This window comes from Haliaeetus albicilla, chromosome 10 (genome assembly GCF_947461875.1).
Source record: "Haliaeetus albicilla chromosome 10, bHalAlb1.1, whole genome shotgun sequence".
Lineage (NCBI taxonomy): Eukaryota > Metazoa > Chordata > Aves > Accipitriformes > Accipitridae > Haliaeetus > Haliaeetus albicilla.
Window position 1 is genome coordinate 1,802,098 of NC_091492.1, and position 19,240 is coordinate 1,821,337.

The following is a 19,240-nucleotide window of genomic DNA, read 5'->3' on the forward strand; positions in this document are numbered from 1 at the left end:
GCTTCCTCCAGCCCCAGGGCTGGCTTGTCCCCACCGTTGGGAGCAGCCGCCTGCAGGTCCCCCGCTTCTTCAGAAGCACAGCTTCTGCAAATAAATGCAAACTGCAAACGGTGAGGATGCAACGTCCAGCACAAAGCCCCCCCATCTCTCCGAGCCACCTAAAAAGCGCAGCCGCGGCCCCCAGGGCTGACCCCCATTTCCCAGGCGGCGGTGGCAGGGTCGCGCCCGCCCTGAGACAGACCATCCATCATAAACTGGGAATGGCAAAATAGGCAACGGTGCATCGCGGCGCAGAGCAACCGTAACCGGAGGATGCTGCCGATCAATGGGTGCATTAACCTGAGCCCGTGCCCCCTCCCGGGGGGCTGGGGGTGGACGGGGGGGAGGCGGTGGATATTAATTCCTCTCCAGCTCCCAAAGGAGGAGGAGATGAGAAAAGCCAAGGGGGGGAAAGCAAAGCTTTGTCTGGCTGCTCCTGACGCCCTGCTCTAGCGTGGCTCTGGGAATGCCACCATCGCATGTATGAGGACAGTCCTCGTACAGCTCAGCCCTGTCCCCACTAAGGGGAAGGGTCCCCCAAGCCGGTCGGGACACCGAGTGTATTAGCAAATGCGTATTTGTGGGAGCCAACAGAAATACCGACCCATGGACATTGCTGGGCTCCGCTTTTTACTTTTTCTCCCCAAATCACCTGGTTTTGCATCCTTATTTACAGGGACTGGTAGCCCATCTCCCTGAGCTGGTGGCCCTTCTCCCCAGGCTGGCGGTCCATCTCCCCAGGGTGATGACCCACCTCTCTGCGCCCCCGATGCAATGGAGCCTGGAGGCAGCGCTGCCAAACACCATCGCCCCTAAGGCCAGGCATTACCCATCACCTTGTCCCCCTCGCTGGGTTTGGTGCTCCCCCAGGCCCTCCACGGCACGGTCCCAACAGCAGCCGGTGCGTGCTGGTGCACGAACGAGGGAGCGTGCGCCGGCGGCAACGCGCGGGAGGCGAGCAGGACCACGCTTTCCCCCCAACGCCAAAATTTACATTGAACCACAAATTAATTTCATAATTTTTTCCTCTCTAATTATGCCAACATCTGCTGCAAGGCCCAAGCTGTGCACATGCATTTTAATACATCCCTCCCCCCCGTCTCTCTCGGCACTGAACTTTTCAGTAATTATCGTCAGGAGAAGGGTTCCTTTCCGCGGGAGGGAGAGGCGAAGGCTGGCAGCGGGCAGGAGCATGCAGAGCGAGGTGCAGGCAGCGTGGGGTGGGCAGGGGCTGTGCCCGGTTTGCGGGCTGCTCTCGGAGCCGCGGCTGGTCCTGGCCTCTACCGAGCCACGGCGTGGAGAGCTGCCGGCAGCAGTGGAGGATTTGCCTTCTTAAAGGCTCATTTTATCTCTAGGAGAAAAGGGAAAGAGGAGGGATGAGGCTGCTCTGGCGGCAGCTCAGGAGAGCAAAGGGGCAGCAGGGACCCTACATGTGCAAGGCAACCCGCTGCGCCCTGTGCTGGGCTGGAGCCCAGAGTGTCGGCTCTGCCCCAGGGATGCTGCACCAAGCTGGGGCTCCAGGCACCAAGTCTGCCCCAGGGATGCTGCGCCATGCCGGGGCTCCAGGGACTGACTCTGCCCCAGGGATGCTGCACCATGCCGGGGCTCCAGGGACTGACTCTGCCCCAGGGATGCTGCACCATGCTGGGGCTCCAGGGACCGACTCTGCCCCAAGGATGCTCCCTCCCAGGGCAAGACCAGCCCATGCTGGAGATGATGGTGAAGAGCCCCTGCCCCTGGAGACATTGGTCCTGTTTTCATCCTGGCATCTCCAGCCACACTCTACCACGCTGCACAACAGGCTCTGAATCTGGCCCTTTGCTCCTCGGTGTCCTGCCTGCAACAGGAGGGGAGCGCTGGGGATGTGGGATGTCCGGGGGTCCCTGTGCTCAGCCTCCAGCATGCTGTCCCCCAGCCTTGTCCCCGTCACCTGAGGGTCCAGGTGAAGCTGATGGCCGTGGCAGCCCCCTCCTGTCTCCCACTGCACGTCTGCTCCCACTCAGGGAGATGTTTCATGGCCTCGCTGGCAGATGCAAAAGGTCATTTGGCTGCCGAGTAATTAAAACCTGGCAATTATCAATTTAGAGCAGCAAGCTCCTGGCCTGGCGAGTGCTCTGGTCCTCCCACGGGAGCTGCGGGATGCAGTTGAGGGGCAGAAACAGGGCAGGCACTTGGGAGGGGACGGGGGGATGATGCATGTCCCCCGTGCTGGGACCTCACCTTCAGCCCTGGCAGCTCGCTGGAGAGCCCGCAGGGATGCTGCGCTCTCATTACATAGTTCATCAAGTCTTTTAATTAAAAGGCATGGGGATGAAGGTCCTGCTCAGGGTGCAGGGTGAGTTCAGCTGCTGCACGCCAAAGAGGAAAATCCTCCGTCCTGCTCTGGGCACAGATGCACGGCCCAACCCTGCGTTCAGGCAGCAGCTCGGAGCTGCGTCTATGATGGGAAGGGGCCCCATCCTGCCCAGGGCTGAGCGCCAAGCGTGCCACGGGCCATGGCACCGATGGAATGACCGAGGGGGTGCAATCCCTTTTCCTTCTCCCTGCCTCCCCACTGCCAGGGGTTCTGCTGCTGCCAGAGCTGCCCAGTGGCATGGCATGGCTGGGAAGCCCATTCCCCATCCCAGGGGGGTCGGAGCTGAGCCCCCAGCTCCTGCAATTAATTACAGCTATGAAAACCAAGGTGAACGGCAGTACTGGGGCTCCGCTCCGACTCAGCCTGCAGCGAGCCGGGGAGCAGGATCAAACCTTGGGGCTGGAGGTTGCCCTTTGGGGTCGTGCATGAACTCTGAGGAGGGTTGCAGGGGCCTAATCCTGCTCCAGCACCAAGAATAGGCAGGGAACTGGTCTCCTAATGAGGAAGGCTGTGGAGGAACGGGGGGCTAGCCACTGCAGTGGGACCCCTTCCCGCAGGACGCACCATGGCACGGCACGAGGCTCCCACCCGCCCCACGGAGCATCACCCCGAGGGGCAGCGGGGACATCCCGCACCCTACCCAGCCAGCACACGGGTGCCGTCCCGGCATGGTGCCGGCTTTCGCGGCAGCCCAGGTGTGACAGCAGGAGTGGGGCCGCGTCAGCCCCGTTAGGCTGCTGCCGCCCGCCCGACTCGCAGCCGGGAACAGATGGCAGGCGACAGAAGCTGCCGATGAATAATACACGTCTAATGAGCGCCGCTCCCAGCCGCCCGCTCGCTCAGCGCGCTGCCCCACACGCGCGCCCGCTCGCTCCATCTGTGCCCGACGCCTTGCACGGGGTCCCGCACCAGGGTTTCCCTGCCATGTGCCTGGCACCCACGGGTCCTGCCCCATTCCAGGGTTTCCCTGCCATGCCCCTGGCACCCACAGGTCCTGCTCCATACCAGGGTGGCCCTGCCATATGCCTGGCACCCACAGGTCCTGCCCCATACAAGGGTTCCCCTGCCATGCCCATGGCACCCATGGGTTCTGCCCCATACCAGGGTTTCCCTGCCATGCCCATGGCACCCATGGATCCTGCCCTATACTGGGGTGCCTCCACCACACCCGTGGCACCCATGAGTTCCACCACATACCAGGATGCCCCAGCTACATGCGTGGCACCCACAGATCCTGTCCTGCGCTGGGCTGCCCCTGTGGGTGCTGGGGCTCTGCTACAGCAGGGTGGCCTGGGGAAGGGTACCAGGGACCCACCGAGCACTCCAGAGACCTTGTCTGAAAATGCTGCGGGGTCACCAAGCAGTGTCTCTGGCACGGGGCTGGCAGGGGAGGAGCACGTGGGTGCCACGGCACGTGACAGCCCAGCACCCGTGCCGCAGGACCGGGAGCAGAGGAGAGGAGGCAGGAGTGCGCTTGCTCAACACCTCTCCGTCTCACTGATGAGGCCCTGGCTAATTAGGGCTCCGGGGAGGGCTGCTCCCCTGTTTGGGGGCTTTGGCTGCTGCATCTGGGAAACCAGCATCGCTCGGGGTGTGGGAGCCATGAGTTTCTCCTACTGAGGAGCACACAGGTGAATTTTCCATCACCTGGGCACACAGGTCCTGGATCCCCAGGCCCGTGATGGTCCGCTCACCGGCTCTGAGGGCTTTGTGCCTCCATGCCCTGATGCCCCTGGCTGATCTCCCAGCCATTGCCATCATCCTGCAGCAAAGCTCCCGCCTTGGTGCTCCCCACCGTGGTCCCTGGTCCCTGCCTGGAGGGGTGTGGGTTAGTGGGCACCCACAGACAACGCCTTGGGAAGGGAAGGAGGAGGATGGAAAACAAAACGTTGATGGATTGTAAAGCTATTGAAGTGCCGGCAAGTAAACTCCATATTTTTAACGGCATTTAAATGCCTCCAAGCAGATTAATAAGGTCTAGGTAATAGCAGAACCAGTCTATATTTATTCTATCTTAAACGCCAGTTTGTCAGGCTGTATTAATATTGATGGTAAGGCTTGGATTGAGGACAGTAAACGCTGGGACTTCACTTTATCTCTCCCAAACAGGCTGCCTCAGCCCCTTTATCAGGGCTGCGGCTGCGGCAGCAGCTGCCTCTTCAAGGGCTCAGCGCATCCCCTCTCCCCCCCCTGCTCCCTCTTTTTAATCAGAGGAGGAGAAGTTGCTGGCTTGATCGTTCCATTTTTATCTCTTTTATTTACTCCATTTTCATGTCTTTCAGTGCATATTTTATTCCCATCAAGGCAGGACCATTGATAGCTTAAACTGTGTGTCCCCCCCCCGGCTCCCCCCACGCAGCGTGACGGGGAAGGACGAGGGGTAATTACCGGAGATGTGCCCCCCCCCGCCCACCCCTCCTGCCCTGCGGCAGCCGCACGCAGCGTGGCCCCCCCGGGAGAAGACGAGCTGCCGTTTAGAGAGCCGGGGGGGGGGGGGCAACGGCTGCTGCCCCATGTTCTCTTCCCCCTTGGCTCCCAGCCTTGGGGGGATGGCTCAGCACTCAGTCCATCCCCCCCCAGTACCTGCTGCCCCCCAGCCCCACAAGCATCTCTCACTGCTGTCGTGGTGCTGCTGCAGAGGGTCCCGTCCCCGCTGCCACCCATGTCCCTGAGCACCCAGGACCGACCCCCCCATCCCACCCCATCCTGTCCCATTGGCACAGCCCCAGCCACGCTGCAGGGCAGCACCAGGCACACCGGCACCCCAAAAAGTGCTTAAATAGGTGCTGGGTTTCCTGGGGCTGTGCCACAGGGGGAGAGCCCACTGGAGTGCCACGGGGCAGAGGGGTCCCACGCTGGCACCCCACGCGGGATGGCTGGGGCTGCGGCAGAGGCTGAGGACAAACCCATTTTCTTCCTGAATATTCCCCAAAGCCCAGATTCCTGCCTGGCTCTTCCCTGCCAGCATTTGAAATTCAAAGTACGCTCTGCCTTGATTAGTGCTACAAATCATCCAGCTGGGGAGCAGCCGCACGGCCACGTGGCTGGGGCGCGGGACCGGCACGGATGGCATCGCCTCCCCGATCCCGGGCTCTGAATATTCACAGCAAACTGTTTGTACAGCCCTTCTCCTCCAAGAGTGGGAAAAATGATGCAAAGAAATTTGCAAATTATTTCAGATGGGGTATAGCGCTGGCTCTCGGCTCCGCTGGTAATGAATGCGAAATAATCATAATAAATGCTAATTGCAGGAGGAGGTTTGCAGCCTGCCACAGGTTTTAAAAGATAGTCTGTAAAAATCCATGTTGGGGGCAGGACAAGCTTTGGCTCCTGCTGTGTGCATCCTTGTCCTCTCGCCGTGGTGGCCCGTGGCTCCCGGCTGGCCGCGGGCACTGTTTACCGGCCGCCGTGGGCGCTGTGGCCGGAGCAGCTCCTGCTCCCCCATCACCCTCCACCACCAGCAAAGCAAACAAGTTGAATTTAACAGCCATTAGTCCTGGAAACATCAAAGGGCTCCTCTGCTGGAAAATGAAAATCCTCATTAACTAATAAAAAGCCCATCGCTCACTCTGCCTTTAATATAATTAACAGCAGCCAAGACTTCAATTAAGGTTTTATCCAAACTTCAAAATGCCACTCTCTCTCTCCGTAATTACAGCAGGCGCAGCGGCTCCAACCTTCACCGGGGCTCCTCCAGCCCCGCACATGCGTGCGCGTTCACCAGTGCCACCGGCCGTGCACACGCGTGTGCCCTCAGCCCGTGCCGCCCCGGGGACAGCGTCGCGGCCGAGGATGCAACGCTCGGCGCGGCGGGCGCGTACATCCCAAATAGGAAATGTTTGTGCAATCGGTGCTTGGCAGGAACCGGGTGTTTTGCCGGGTGGCTCTGACTTCAGCAGGGAAATATGCTGCCGGCGGGGAGCCGGCAGTGCCGAGCGATGGGAACGGGCCAGTTCTCACCGCTCTCTCCCCCGCGGCGGCCGGGACGGCAGCGCTCGTCTCGCTCCGATGATGGGAAAGGCCAGGGGCTGGCGAGCCTCACACCGTGCTGTCACGGGGGTATGTCACCCTGTCCCCTGGCCAGCATCCCCGGGTGCGTGGAGGTGGCCCTGAACCCAGACGTGTCCCCGCTGTCACCCTGAGAGAGGGCAGCAGCGTTGGCTGAGCACCCTGAGCCCGCCTCGGTGCCCGCGGGAGGGTGCTGCCACCCTGCCGGGCACCGTGCCACTGGTGCTGGCATGGCCATAGAGACGGTGTCCCCAGGCACAGCTCCAGACGGGCACTGCTCAGTGGGCAGGGGATGCCTCCAGCCCTGTCTGCGCAGAACAGCCCGTCCTCATGTCTCTGAGCAGAAACAAGAGAGCCACGTTCATTTTAGAAAGGAAAACGGTGACTGCATGGCTTAGTCCCTAAATACCTATAAACCACAACTTTCATAAACCCTTTTTTCTCTTTCTATTGACCAATAAAACATTGGCTGGGTTTTTGCCCTGTCTTCCTCTCAGGTCCCAGCCTGGCTTTCCCACGTGCCACCCTTTGCAGCCCCAAGGCTGTGAGATGTCGCTCCCCCAGCCCCCCCATCAGTGCCACCGCCTTTGATTTGCAGCACTCTGAACCCTGGGATGTTTTTAGGGCAGGAGCTGGGAACCTCTGCCTGATCCTCAGAGAGGCAATGGCCACAGCACAGCTCCCGAGGTGGCCTGGGGATGCAGGAGAATGCTGAGTGCCCCAGGCATGTGCAGGGATGCTGGGTGCCCTGGGGATGCGGGAGGATGCTGCATGCCCTGGAGATATGGAGGGGTGCTTGAGCACCCCAGGGATGCAGGGATGCTCAATACCCTGGGGATGCAGGAGAAAACTGCATGCCCTGGAGATATGGGGGGGGTGCTTGAGCACTCCAGGGATGCAGGGATGCTGAATACCCTGGGGATGCAGGGATGCTGGGTGCCCCGGGGATGCAGGGGGATGCCTGAGCACACCCGGGATGCAGGGATGCTCAGTGCCCTGGGGATGCAGGAGGAAGCCTGAGCACCCCGGAGACACGCAGGGATGCTGAGTGCCCCAGGGATGCTGTGATGTTGGGTGCCTCAGGGATGCAGGGGGATGCCTGAGCACCCCAGGGACATGCAAGGATGCTGAGCAGCCCAGTGATGTGCAGGGATGATGGGTGCTGGGCTCATGTGCAGCACAGCACATCTCCCACCCCAGATGGCCACGAGCCCTTGCTCCCACATGCCCCTCATGGGGATGGGGCGTGAGGTCCAGCCCCGCTGGGTGCAGTGGGTCGGCGTTGCCGTCCCGGGACCCGGCACGGATGAGAAAGAGTCCGGCTGGGCTTGTCGGGGAGCAGACACGTCAGGAGACAGATACGCAGATGGCAGCTCTCTTGGAGAGACGGGGACTGTAATCCTCCCCATGGGTCCCATTATCATCTCTATCTGGTGAAAAAACTCTCATCCTGGATGTGTCTAATCCTAATCACTCCCTATTGCACAGGACCACTTCAGATGGGCCAGACGGACAGACAAGGCCTCCTCCTGCCCCGCATATCTGCACAGGCAGCCCCCGGATTGGGGGGGGGAGGGGGGGGGAGAGGCCACCCCTTCGCTCCTAATCCCTTCGCAAGGCCTTCATTTAAAACGGGATTTGCTGTTTATTCCCTCCACAGGCTGCGCGATCATTACAGGGGTCAACATCTGATCTGGGAGAGCCTTGTTAAAAAATAATAACGGCACATTAATTTGGGGGGGGCGAAACTGGGGGGGGCTGGGTAATGCACTGGCGAGTTTCCAAGCCCAAGAGCATCACTTGGGCTCGTTGCCTGCAACGAAATTCTCTGGTCTCCGCAGCAGTGGCCGGCCGGGGCTGCTCACCGAGATGTCCCCTTCGACTTTCCCAAAACAGCCCAGAGGTGGCGAAATCCATCCTGGGGGAGGGCAGTTGTGACCCCTGCCACTCCCCCAGGCATTTCCTTGGGGGGGCTGAGATTTGGGCACCGCATGGCCTCTGTCCCCCATGCCAGCCTTCCTGCTTGTGCATTTAATTCAGTCCTCTCTTGCTTCCACATCCATTTTTATGGCAGGGACGGGTGCAGGGCAGGAGGGTCGTCACTTGGGGGGGGTCTCCCGCTGCCTGTCCAGCCCTGGGGAGTGCCTGGGGCTGCTGGGGAGGGGGGGATTAAATCCAGAAGGGAAAATATCCTGCAGCAGGTGCAGCTTGCGACAGGTCTGAACGGCTGCCAGCCGGCTCGGAAATCCCAAACACATCTGTGCTCATCGGTTGGACACCAGATGGGCCCCGGGTTAGTATTTTGGGCTGGGGTTAGCTTGGGGGGGCTGGGGAAAAGCCTGAGGGGGGGGCTGGCTGCTCCAACCCGGGACACTTACACCCTGCCTGCATTCCCCCGTATACTTAGCCTGGTATTTTTAGCATGTTTTGCCAGCCAGAGGCCAGACCCCTCTCAGGGTGTGGGGTAGATCGGGGCTACACCAAAGACCACAGCGATCCCTGCCAGGCACGACAGTTCTCCGAGCCCCAGCTCTGCACCCCGCTTCTCACCCCAAATCCCCCAGTGAAACCCAGCTCCTCGCCCCTCTGGGGTCCTGCGAGCATCCATCAGGCGAGAGCTGCAAAGCCCTGCATGCACAAAAGCCCTGCCTAAGTGCTAAATATTGTTAACCCCCAATGTTCTTAGCCGCACATCTAATTCCCTGGTGGATTAGGACCGTCCCAACCCTGAGAGCATCTCTTGTCCGTCCTGGTGTCCTGTCCCCAGGCTGGCACGGGGATGGCTGCATCCTCCCGTGCCGGTGACTCCAAGCACTCCTGCAGCTGAAGTGCTGGGGCCAGCTCTGTGCACCCCAGCCCCAAGCACCCCAGCCCTGAGAACCCCGGCCCCACAGGATGAAAGCCGGAGCTCCCTGTCTGCTCCCCGTGCCAGCAGATGCAGCTCACCAGCCTCCTGGCTCCTGGCTATTTTTAGGAGCTTGTTGGTGGCTAAATCTGGTGCCATGTGGGCTCGAGGCTTCCCGGCAACGTGGCGGCTGCCACCCTGTGCGGCGCTTTTGGGCTTCACATCTCCCTGTGTGAGCAGGGAGCATTGCGAGTGCACATGGGGCCGTGTTCCCGAGTCAGGGTGCGCTCAGCATAGGACCACACTGCAGGATGGGAAAACCATCCCAGTGCAGGGATGGCTGCAGTGGGAGAGGAGTTTCCCAGCCCCATGGCACCAACCCTTGCCTGAGCAAGCGTGGGGTGCAGGGTGGGCGACAGAGGGGCAGCATGGGCACCCCCAGCCCCATTTATCATCGCGCTGCCGGGCAGCAGGAGTGAGGGGCAAGCCTTGACCCCCAAGCACAGGGATTAAGAGCCGATGAGGGTCCCCGATGTCTTCACCTGGTCTAACTTACAAGCAGGGGGATGCCACCGCCTGCGTCTCCCTTTCCGCAGGGCTGGAGTGATCAGGACACCTCTTCCCTCCCCATCTTGCCCTGAGCCCTGTGGCCTGGCCGAGCTGGGAGCCTGCAGCCCCTCCGACGAGAGGAGGAAGGCGTTGAATGCAGAAACATGGCTGCAGGGAGAGGAGCTGGCAGAGACTTGCATGCCCATGAGGAAGAGGATGTGCCTTCTTCTAGCTTTGCCTCTGCCCAGCCAGGGCTGAGCTGGGGAGATGCAAGGGGCTGTTTCCCCCTGCATGTCCCCCAGTCCCACTGCCCCTGTACACTCACAGACCCATCCCCATCCCCATCCCCATCCCCATCCCCATCCCCATCTCCATCCCCATCCCCATCTCCATTCCCATCCCCATCTCCATCCCCATCCCTGTCCCCATCCCCGTTCCCCCACCCTGAAGCCCCGGAGGTGCCGGCACAGCCCCAGGGGTGCTCGGGAATGCTGCACCCAGGGCGCAGAGCCCAGCACCCTGGCTGGGGACGGCTGCGCGCCCCTGCGACTGGTGACGGCCGTTCTGCTTCTCTCACCCCCTCCCCTCTCTCTCCCTTTCTGAAAATTGATAATTAACCTTTTGTCCATGGGGCTGTTGTGTTTATTTGGTGCAGGCGGCTGCAGGGCGCTGATATGGAAATCGCAGCCGGCAGGCAGCTCCCCGTCCTCCCGCAATCTGCAGCCTCGCACAGCCGTTGGGCAGAGATAAGCAGGTGCTTATTCACAGCCCTGCAGCTGCCTGCGAGGGCAGCCCTACCTGATCACTCCAATCTCAGTGAAAAACTACTTGAGGTTAGGCTACCGTGATGGAGAGAGCCGATAGGGACCGCGCCAGACAGCTCCCCCGGCTCCCTGGCTTCGCCTCCGCCCGCGCCTCCTGCCTCCCTCTGCCCGCATCCTCTCCGCTCCCTCCGTCTCCCTGCTCTGTCTTCCCTCTTATCTCCCTCTCCACATCCCTTTGATTTCTTTTTTTTTTCTTTTTTTTTTTTCTTAAAGAATTCATCTTTGTGTTTCATGTGAACTCTCGGCGGTTCCCGTCTCCCCGGCTCGGCTGCCGCTCTCCTTCCCATCCCCGACTACTGCCTTTGCTCCCGCATCCACATTTCCCTGGGGTGGAAGAGCCAGTTTTGGGCATTGGTATATAAACCCCCATCCCAGCTGCATGCATGCACGCAGGCAGCCAGGGCCGTACACCTCACGTCCAGCCCAAAAGGCAGCACCCGCTTTGGGAGGCAATGGTCTCTTTTTTGGTTCGGGCAGCTGCCGGTGGTGTTTTGCTCACGGGTTATTGTTGCCGCTTCCTTTCACCTTGGGTTTCCCCCCACCTGGGGCGGCCGCATCGCTCTCAAATCGAAAGGGGAAGGCAGCGGGGGTGCTGCAGGCAGCGGGGCACGTGGGCACAGGCAGCACGTGGGGCCGAGCGGGCACCCACCGGAGCATTCCCAAGCGCCGGGGAAGCGTGCCGTGCCAAGCACGGGGCTGACACTGCCCCGGTAAGTGCGAGGGTGGGTGGCGGGTGCCGTGGCTGCCCCCCGAGGGTTTCTACTTTCCTACTGCCCTCCTGCTCTGAGCGTGGGGGTGGTGGGAGCCCGTCCCGCTTCTCCTTTAACCGGAGGGGGAAGTTTCTGCTGGGCAGCAAGCGTGCGGTTCTGACTCAGAGAGAAACCGGCTGGGAGTACCAGCAGGCTCCCCGGAGCCGATGGGGACGGGGGACTCACCTGCACCGGGGGCAGACCCCACGTCCCCAGGGGTTCCCCCCACACCAGGTTGGACCCTGCACCCCCAGGGGTTCCTCCCACACTGAGCCAGACCCTGGGACCCCAGGGTTTCCCTCCACGCCGGGGCAGACCTCGTGCACCCAGGGGTTCCCCCCACGCCGGGGCATTCCCCGGCCCCCGGCGGCCCCGTGCCGCTGATGCACGGTGCCTGCAGCTGCCCCGGGCAGGTGCTCGCCTGTTTGCCTGCAGAGAAAACCCTCCCGCCGCAGGTGACGTGGGGGACACGGGGCCGCAGCTGGGTGGGATTTTCCTGGCTGGCCCTGAAACCCTCTGGTTTTGACTCGCTGCCCCGGGACACTCCCCAGGAGCAGCCGCTGCCATTTAATCCCCCATGCACTTTCTGTCTCTCGTTGCAGTCGAGCCTGACCCTCGCCGCAGGGCAGCTTGGCAAAAACCCGAGCCGACGATGCCGAGCCCACCTGGGCCTGCGGCTGCCTGTCCTGCCAGAAATAAAAGGGGAAGAGGCGAGAGCACGAAACACCGATGGAAACCCTCCTGCTCGGCAGGACGGGCAGCTGGGACCCCACGGCCCCCACACGCAGCCGAAACCTCTGCCAGCCCTCGGTCCATGTGCCCGGGTGGCTCAGCCCTTGCCAGCGAGGTGTGGGCATCTCCAGGGCAGGTAGGATGGAGCTGGGACCCCCCAGCATCGCTGGGGTGCAGGATGCGGGTCCAGGGCAGAGGCTTGCTGGGGGCAGCTGCAGCATCCCCGCCTCGAGTGCACGGCCCTGGCTTGGTGCACGCCGTCCCGGCTGGGTTGCGGCTGTGGTTTGTAGCTGTGTGGACCTTTCCCCTGGCGCATCGGCCATGTGCCGGGGCTTCCCCTCGTCTCCCTCCAACACCCAGACCACGCTCGCTGTCCCCCAGGGTCCCGGCTGCACCCGGAGGACAGAGATGCTGCAAACCCTCCCGGTGACACCCCACTTTGCCCCGTTCTGTCCCACAGCCTGTGCCCCAAAGCACAGCACACCTGCACCCCCATGCTCTGGGACCCTCCTTCCCACTTACACCCTACCGTCCCTTCCCTGTCCGTCCCCCCCCCCGGAGCCCTGGGCTGGGGGCACAAAGCGGGGAGCCCCGGGTACCATCTGTAGGAGCCCAGGTGGCCACCAAGACACGCCATCTGCTCAGCCACCTTCGGGGACCGTGCAGGCGCTGCTGTATTTTTAGGACATGTTTCCTCCCTCCCACCTGCAGCCCGGAGCCGCCTTTCGGTTTTCTAACAAGTTGTTTCTCTCGTTGGCGGCTGTCAGGGAGCCCAGGCCCTGGTGCAGGGAGGGCTGACCTGGGGGTGCAAAGGGGGGCTCCGTACCTGGCGGGGGGGTTATCCCAAGCACCGAGCAGGCCAGGGCGATGCCGGGAGCCAGGCTGGTGCAGGGAGCCCAACGGGTTCGTGCATGGTGCTGATGCTGCGGCTGCGGTTCAGGGGACATCCTCGCCCCCATGGCTGTCCCCAGGCAAAGGGGAGAGCAGGTTGCAGGGCTGCAGGAAAAGGGACGAGCCCTCAGTGTTGCAGCATGCTGGTTGTGCCAGGCTGCACCATGCCGTGCCCGGCTGCACCACACTGCGCCGCGGCTATCCCCGTGTTGCACGGGCCGTGCTGTGCCGGTTGCGCCATACTGCACTGCACTTCCCATGCTGTCCTGCACCATGCTGTGTTGCATCATGCTGGCCACGCCACGCTGGGCTGCATCACGCTGTCTGTGCCACACCGGTTTTCCAGTGCAATGCTGCAACTTGACAGCCATGCCGTGCCGTGCCGTGCCGTGCCGTGCCATGCTGCATGGTGCTGCCCGTGCTGAGCTGCACCCTTGAGAGCTGTGCCACGCAGCACTGTGCTGGTCCTGCTGTGCCCTGCTGCACCACACTGCCCATGCTGAGGTGCACCACGACGGCCGTGCCATGCCACGCTGCACCGTGCCAGCCCTTGCCGTGCCAAGCTGCACCGCGCCAGCCCCTCGCAGTGAGGAAGTGAAGCCGGCGTGAAGGGGAAGTTGTTGGAAAGTCAGACCGGAATGGCTGATAGGCAAGGCAGAGCTGGGCTTGGTCGCAGATGGTTCCTGTTGGGGAAGGACGCGGGCGCAGCTGCCCAGACTCCCCGCACCCGCCGCATTATCACTGCCTGGCAGCTGTTCACCTTCCCCCTCACCATGGGACACGGCTCTGCTGCCACCCCGGCCCCGGCCATCGCATGAACGGCCCTCGCAGCAGGGCAAGCACCGAGCGGGCAGGACGCTCCGTGCCCTGCCGGTGCTCAGCATCTCCCTCCCCGGCACGGCTCCTGCACCGACACGTGTGAGTGGGCTGGCTGTGCCGGTTGCTGTGAGGCTCGCGGCACTGGGGTGCTGACACCCACCCCACGGGATGCCCGGGGGAACCCCCAAACTGGATGGCCAACCCTCCTGGGCCAGGGCGGCAGGCAGGACCGGCCAAGGTAAGGCCAAGGTAGCGGCGGGAGGAAGGTGGCGGGTGGCCGTGGCCACGCCGTGTGCCGTGCCGTAGTGCAGGTGACTCACCCCGATGTCAAACGCAGCCTTGGGTGGGCACGTGCTCCCTGAGGGTGGCACGCAGCCGGTACCCATCGGCGCATCCCCGTGGGGACTGGCAAGAAGGAGTGGGGACCCGGAGCATGGCCGAGCCCATGGCACCGGCACCGTGGGCTACCATGGGCTCACCGTGACGGGGACCCGTTCGGAGCCTGCTCTGCAATTAACCTTTCCATAATAATCAGCCACAATTATATTTTATTTACAGGGTTTTGATCCGTTGTTTACTGGGTGTTTTCGTTCATTCTTGGGTCAGCAGCTTGCGTGCGGCTCGGGAACGCGTTCCCATGCTTGCTCCCAGGCAGCGGCCAGATCCTGCGTGCAGCAGGTTTGTGCTACCGGGGTCAGGATCCGACCCCATGGGCTCTCCAGGTGCTGCTGTTTCCTTGCAGCGTGGCAACGTCGAGCCTCCGTGGGGCCGGGGCATCCCGTGGCCCTGTGCCGGAGCATCCCCCCGGCAGTGGCACAGACACGCACAGGGTGAGGGGCACCCCACAGCCCACCCTCAGCCAAGGGGCTGCAGCAGCTCTGGAAGGGCCCGGGGGGGTCCTGCTGGGCCCGTGCCCGGCGCAGGCAGGAAAGCGGCTGCCGGCTGAGTCACCGGCGTTTGTTTGCCCCGAATGAACAATACTGGCCCTCTGCCTCGCTTCCCCTTGCACGCCCCTCTCCCCACTGGCACCGCGCTTCGGCCGCAGCCCCCTGCCCCGCTGCCCAGTCCTGGCACCCACCCCGCGGGTCAGGGATGCGGCGAGGACAGGCTCGAGGACAAGGTTTGGGGTGCACCCCGGGTGCTGCACCCATCGTGCCGTGCCGGTTCGCCGAGGGTGAGAGCTGCACTGGGGTCCCTGTCCCCCAGATCTGCCACCCGCAGCAACATTTGGTGCATTCTGGGCGAGGGGCACCCGCCGATAAGGCACCAGGGACCGGGTGGGCGCGGTGCCGCCGCGGTGGCTCGGTGGGCACCGTTGACCAGAATGATGCAGCGAGAGGAGCCGTGCAGATTGCTGCGGGCTCGCCGAGCTGCCGGTTAGGAGCTTGGCAGGAGAATTGTTTATTTTGTTGGTCGAATATCTCTGCAAACTTCCTGATTTCCTTGCGGCCGGCGAGGCAGCGATAGGGCTGGCGAGGCCGTTGCCTGCCCTGCACTCCGGCTTCGGTGCAGAGAGCTGTTATCTCCGATGCGCAGCGGGCAGGGAAGAGGTGGAGAAAGGGAAATGAAATACAACAGAGGTGGCACATTTTTTGCTCTTGATAACAAGCTCTGCTTTTAGCCTGGGAACTTGGAAACGATGCAGGTGGCCAGAGACAGCCGCAACATCCCCCGCTGCCGTGGCGCATCTGGACCTCGTAACGAATCCCAGACCTCCCTGCTGCGAGGCTGCAGCTCCCCATGGCACGGCACGGCACGGCACAGACCAGCGCCGACCTCCACATGGCCAGAGCTCAGTGCCGGGGCATTTTGGCCCCGGGGGGGGGTTCTGAAAGCAGCCCCAGGTCTTTGCTGCCGGGCCAAGCCATGTGCCGGAGCGAAGGCAGGCTGCGCCACGCCACCTCCCACTAGCTCCGATTGATTTTTGCAGGGATGCGAGGTGTTGGAAGTGCAATGCAAACTAATTAAATTCCCATCGTTAAAGAACCCTGTGCAGGCAGTTGCAGCCTGTGGGATGGGGAAGGCTGGCAAGCAGACAGGTACCCCTGGTTTGGAGGGGAGAACGGGGGTGTGAACCCGCTATTAACTCCACTGGGGCTGCCCGGTGCTGCGGCAGGGCCAAGAGATGCCATTGCATGGAGGTCTCGCGTGCCCCAGGCAGTGGTAGGGACCAGGCGTTGAGGACATGGCTCTTGTGGAGGCTCAGCACCGCCATTCCCGGCAAAGGGGAGCAGTGCCATGGAGAGGGGAGCTCCCTGGGCAAGGGACCAGAGGAGCCAGAGGGACCCTCTGCACTGCGGCAGGGTGCGTGGCTCTCCCAGCATGCTGTGCTTGCTGGGGCAGCTCAAGGGATTTTGTTCGGCATCTCCCAGAGAATTCCTGCTGGCCAAGGGTGAGGCTGGCAGGACTTGCCGCCAGTGCCGCTGCCAGGCGCTGTTCCCACGGGGGTGGCCGGCAGTGTCTTCGTGCACCCCAAAGCACCAGCTCCTGGAGGCAGGGCAGCACGTGGCCATCTCCACTATGCAATTAAAACACTTTCCAGACTCTCTGTGGCAAAGAAAGGCTGGAAACTTGGGCTCCAGCAGCCCCAAAACCTTAAAGCCCCCAGAAGAATGATGCCATATCCCAAAGTCTCCCGGTGTTTAAGCCAATCTGGTGATTTTTTGGAGCCTGCGGTGCAGGGCGAGCGGGGATGATAAGCAGCAGGGGCCGGTTTCCCTTTGAATGCCACGAAGCAGGAACGAATCTGTCAGCCAGGAAAACAGGATTTTTTTTTTTTTTTCCTTTTAATGGAAGATGCATTTTTTTTCTTTTCTTTATAGAAGTTGTGTGAAAGCCGCAAAACCTCCGGGTCTGCTTCCCGGCAGCAACGGCCTGGGGAACTGCTCCTTCCAGCCCTCAGCCAAGGAAGCGAGGGGCCGGGGCAGCTGCAGGGTGGGTGGCCCCAAGTCCAGGGACCCCCACGAGCGGGCGCAGAGGGAAGCCGGGTGCAAAGGAACCCCCTTTCTTCAGAAAGGCCGGTGAGCGGCGCTTCCTGCCGAGCAGATGTCACCACGGCGGATGCAGCTGCGGCGGGTGATAGCCAGCGGGCGGGCGAGCCGTCTTCCCCAGTTGCTGGCTCCCCACCAGCCCCTTATCTCCCCTGCGCGTTCCCTGATGAATTAACGCGCAGGGAAAGGCAACGCCAGCCCGGGTCCCTGCTGCAACAAAATGCCAAGGGAAGAACACCGGAGGGCTACAGCCCGGCTCCTGGAGCTCCTCTGGGCTGGATTTCGGCACCGAGATTCAAGCCACCGTGTCCACGCACGCAGCCAGGGCGATGGGACCATCCGCGGTCACACTGACCCTTCCCAGCCCGGCAGCTCCCTTCCCTGAGCACGGCATCCCCGCTGGGATGCTCTAAGCAAATGGGTCCCCAGCAAAATGGGGACGCCACCAGCGGCATGGAGCTTTGCATCGCTGCGGCTGCTTGTGAGAACCCGGCCCCACGCTGTCCCCAAGTTCTGCTCGGCGCTGTGCCAGGCAGGCACCGTTGGCACAGCCTCGTCTAGGGAGGACTGCAGAGAGGCACCCAGGGATGCTCTGCTCCCCAAGAGGGAGCGGATAGAGATCGAGAAACCCAGACGGACAGACAGACTCGCTTGGGGTGACACAGGAAACCTGTGGCACGCCAGGGGCTGAGCACCGGCACGGCTCGCTGCCTTTGCCTCCAGACGAGCCTCCCGCGCGAGCCAGGCTGTGGCGGGACCCCCGGCACGGCGCGGCAGGGGGACTGCGGGTGCCCACGGGTGCTGCCTGCAGCGGGGCAGGTCTGCGCGGCTCCTGGCTGCGTGGCATGCTGGCGAGGGGATGACTCACTGGCGCGGTGAGGGGGAAGGTGTGATAAACCAACACCGTGGGCTTTTTTAAAAAGGCTTGCGAAGTGGGGGGGGACGCAGCCTGAATAGCAATCAGCTCTTACAGGCACACTGGGAAGAGACAGAGCTGAGCAAGAGCCCGGGTTGAGAGAGCTCAGGGAGAGCTGGGGAGAACGGGGACGACACGGTGCTGGCGGGATGCGGGGTGAGGGGCTGAGTGAGAGCTATAGGGGGAGAACCTGTGGGTCAGGATGACGGTTGGGCGCCCACAGGGTGTGAAAAGGGACCCCAACACCATGGTGGATGCAAAAGCATGAGTGGGGCACAGGGTTGGGGCCGCGGCAGCGTGAGCCGGCGGCACCCACCGCATTGCCCCCAGCCCGCGTGCGCGGCCCTGATAGCGGGCGGGGGGTCATGTGTACGGGCAGATACGGGGCCCGGATGGCGCGTGGTGGTGACCATTTCCCGCGAGGGTTGGTGCCGGTTGCTCTCATCTGACCTCAGTGAGCATCTTATCTGCTGGAGCGCGCCGTGCCAGGCCCCGGTGCCTCAGGTCCTTAGCTGCTCCCCGAGCCTCCCCGCTTGCAGTCTCTCCCCACGCACACCCAGCAGAGATGAAGGACATGGGACCCGTGAGCGGGAATGATGGGTGACAGTACCAGCATCCTCCCATGGGACCAAGACACCCGTGGGGGCTGCGCTGGTGGGAATGAGGAGGACAGGCAGCGGCGGGCGCAGGGTAGGATGTACGGCGGCAGGAGATGCCGGCTCCTGAAAACAAAGGGAGCGTGAATTGCCATAACATGTGCAGTTAATCCCCGCGCCGGGCTGTTGCACGCTGCGCCATCAATCACGCGCCGGCGTGACCGACACCGAGTCATTACAGGAGTTTCCACCCTCTCTGCTGGGTGGGAACCCGGCAGGGCCTCATCCTGCCCCGGCTCCAGATTTGCTGGGGGACGGATTGCCAGGCCCTGGGCTGGGACGGATCCAGGCAGGCTATCGGGCCCTGGCAGGCGCTTATCTCCCGGCCCGGCCGTTGCTTTCCCACCGCAGCAAAGCGGGGCCATCGGCTCCGACGAAGTGGGGCTGGTCCCACCATCTGCCCTGCTGTGCCGCATCTGTCCCGTGTCTCCAGGGAGCTGATGGATCAGGGATATTTCCCCACCCCAGGGATGCCAGATCCCCCACCTCTCTATCCCCATCCATGGGACCCACACGTGACAGCGGATGCGTGGCCGTGGGGCCATGTGGCAGCACCAGCCAGCAGCCACCAGCCCGGGCTGGGCAGGGAGTGGGCTTGGGGGGGGGGGGGGACGACCACGAAAGGGTTAACCGGGGGAAGTTTGCTCACTCTCGGCAATGATTTAAACCAGACAGAAAGGTTCTGTCATCCATCACGCTAACAGCCAGATCATTGTGTTTTAAAGTGTCTGTAATTGCAGCAATACGGGGACTGGGAGAAAGATAAAGGCTGGGAAGATGCAAATGGGGAGGGGAGGCACCAGCCCCCCCACCACCACCCAGCAGGGAGAAACCCGGGGAGCCCTGGGGCCAGTACTGCCCGGGCT

At 62.5% G+C, this 19,240-nt stretch overlaps 1 protein-coding gene across 1 annotated transcript in view; it reads left to right on the plus strand.

The window, feature by feature from the left end:
* Positions 1 to 13,709: 13,709 nt before the first annotated feature.
* The window catches only part of CBFA2T3 (CBFA2/RUNX1 partner transcriptional co-repressor 3), a 29,540-nt gene continuing 24,009 nt past the window's right edge, over positions 13,710 to 19,240 (plus strand). The window contains exon 1 of the mRNA XM_069793262.1: positions 13,710 to 14,050. Within this exon, the coding sequence (XP_069649363.1) occupies positions 13,981 to 14,050 (70 nt within the window). The 5' untranslated portion in view covers positions 13,710 to 13,980. The remainder of the gene's footprint in view (positions 14,051 to 19,240) is intronic.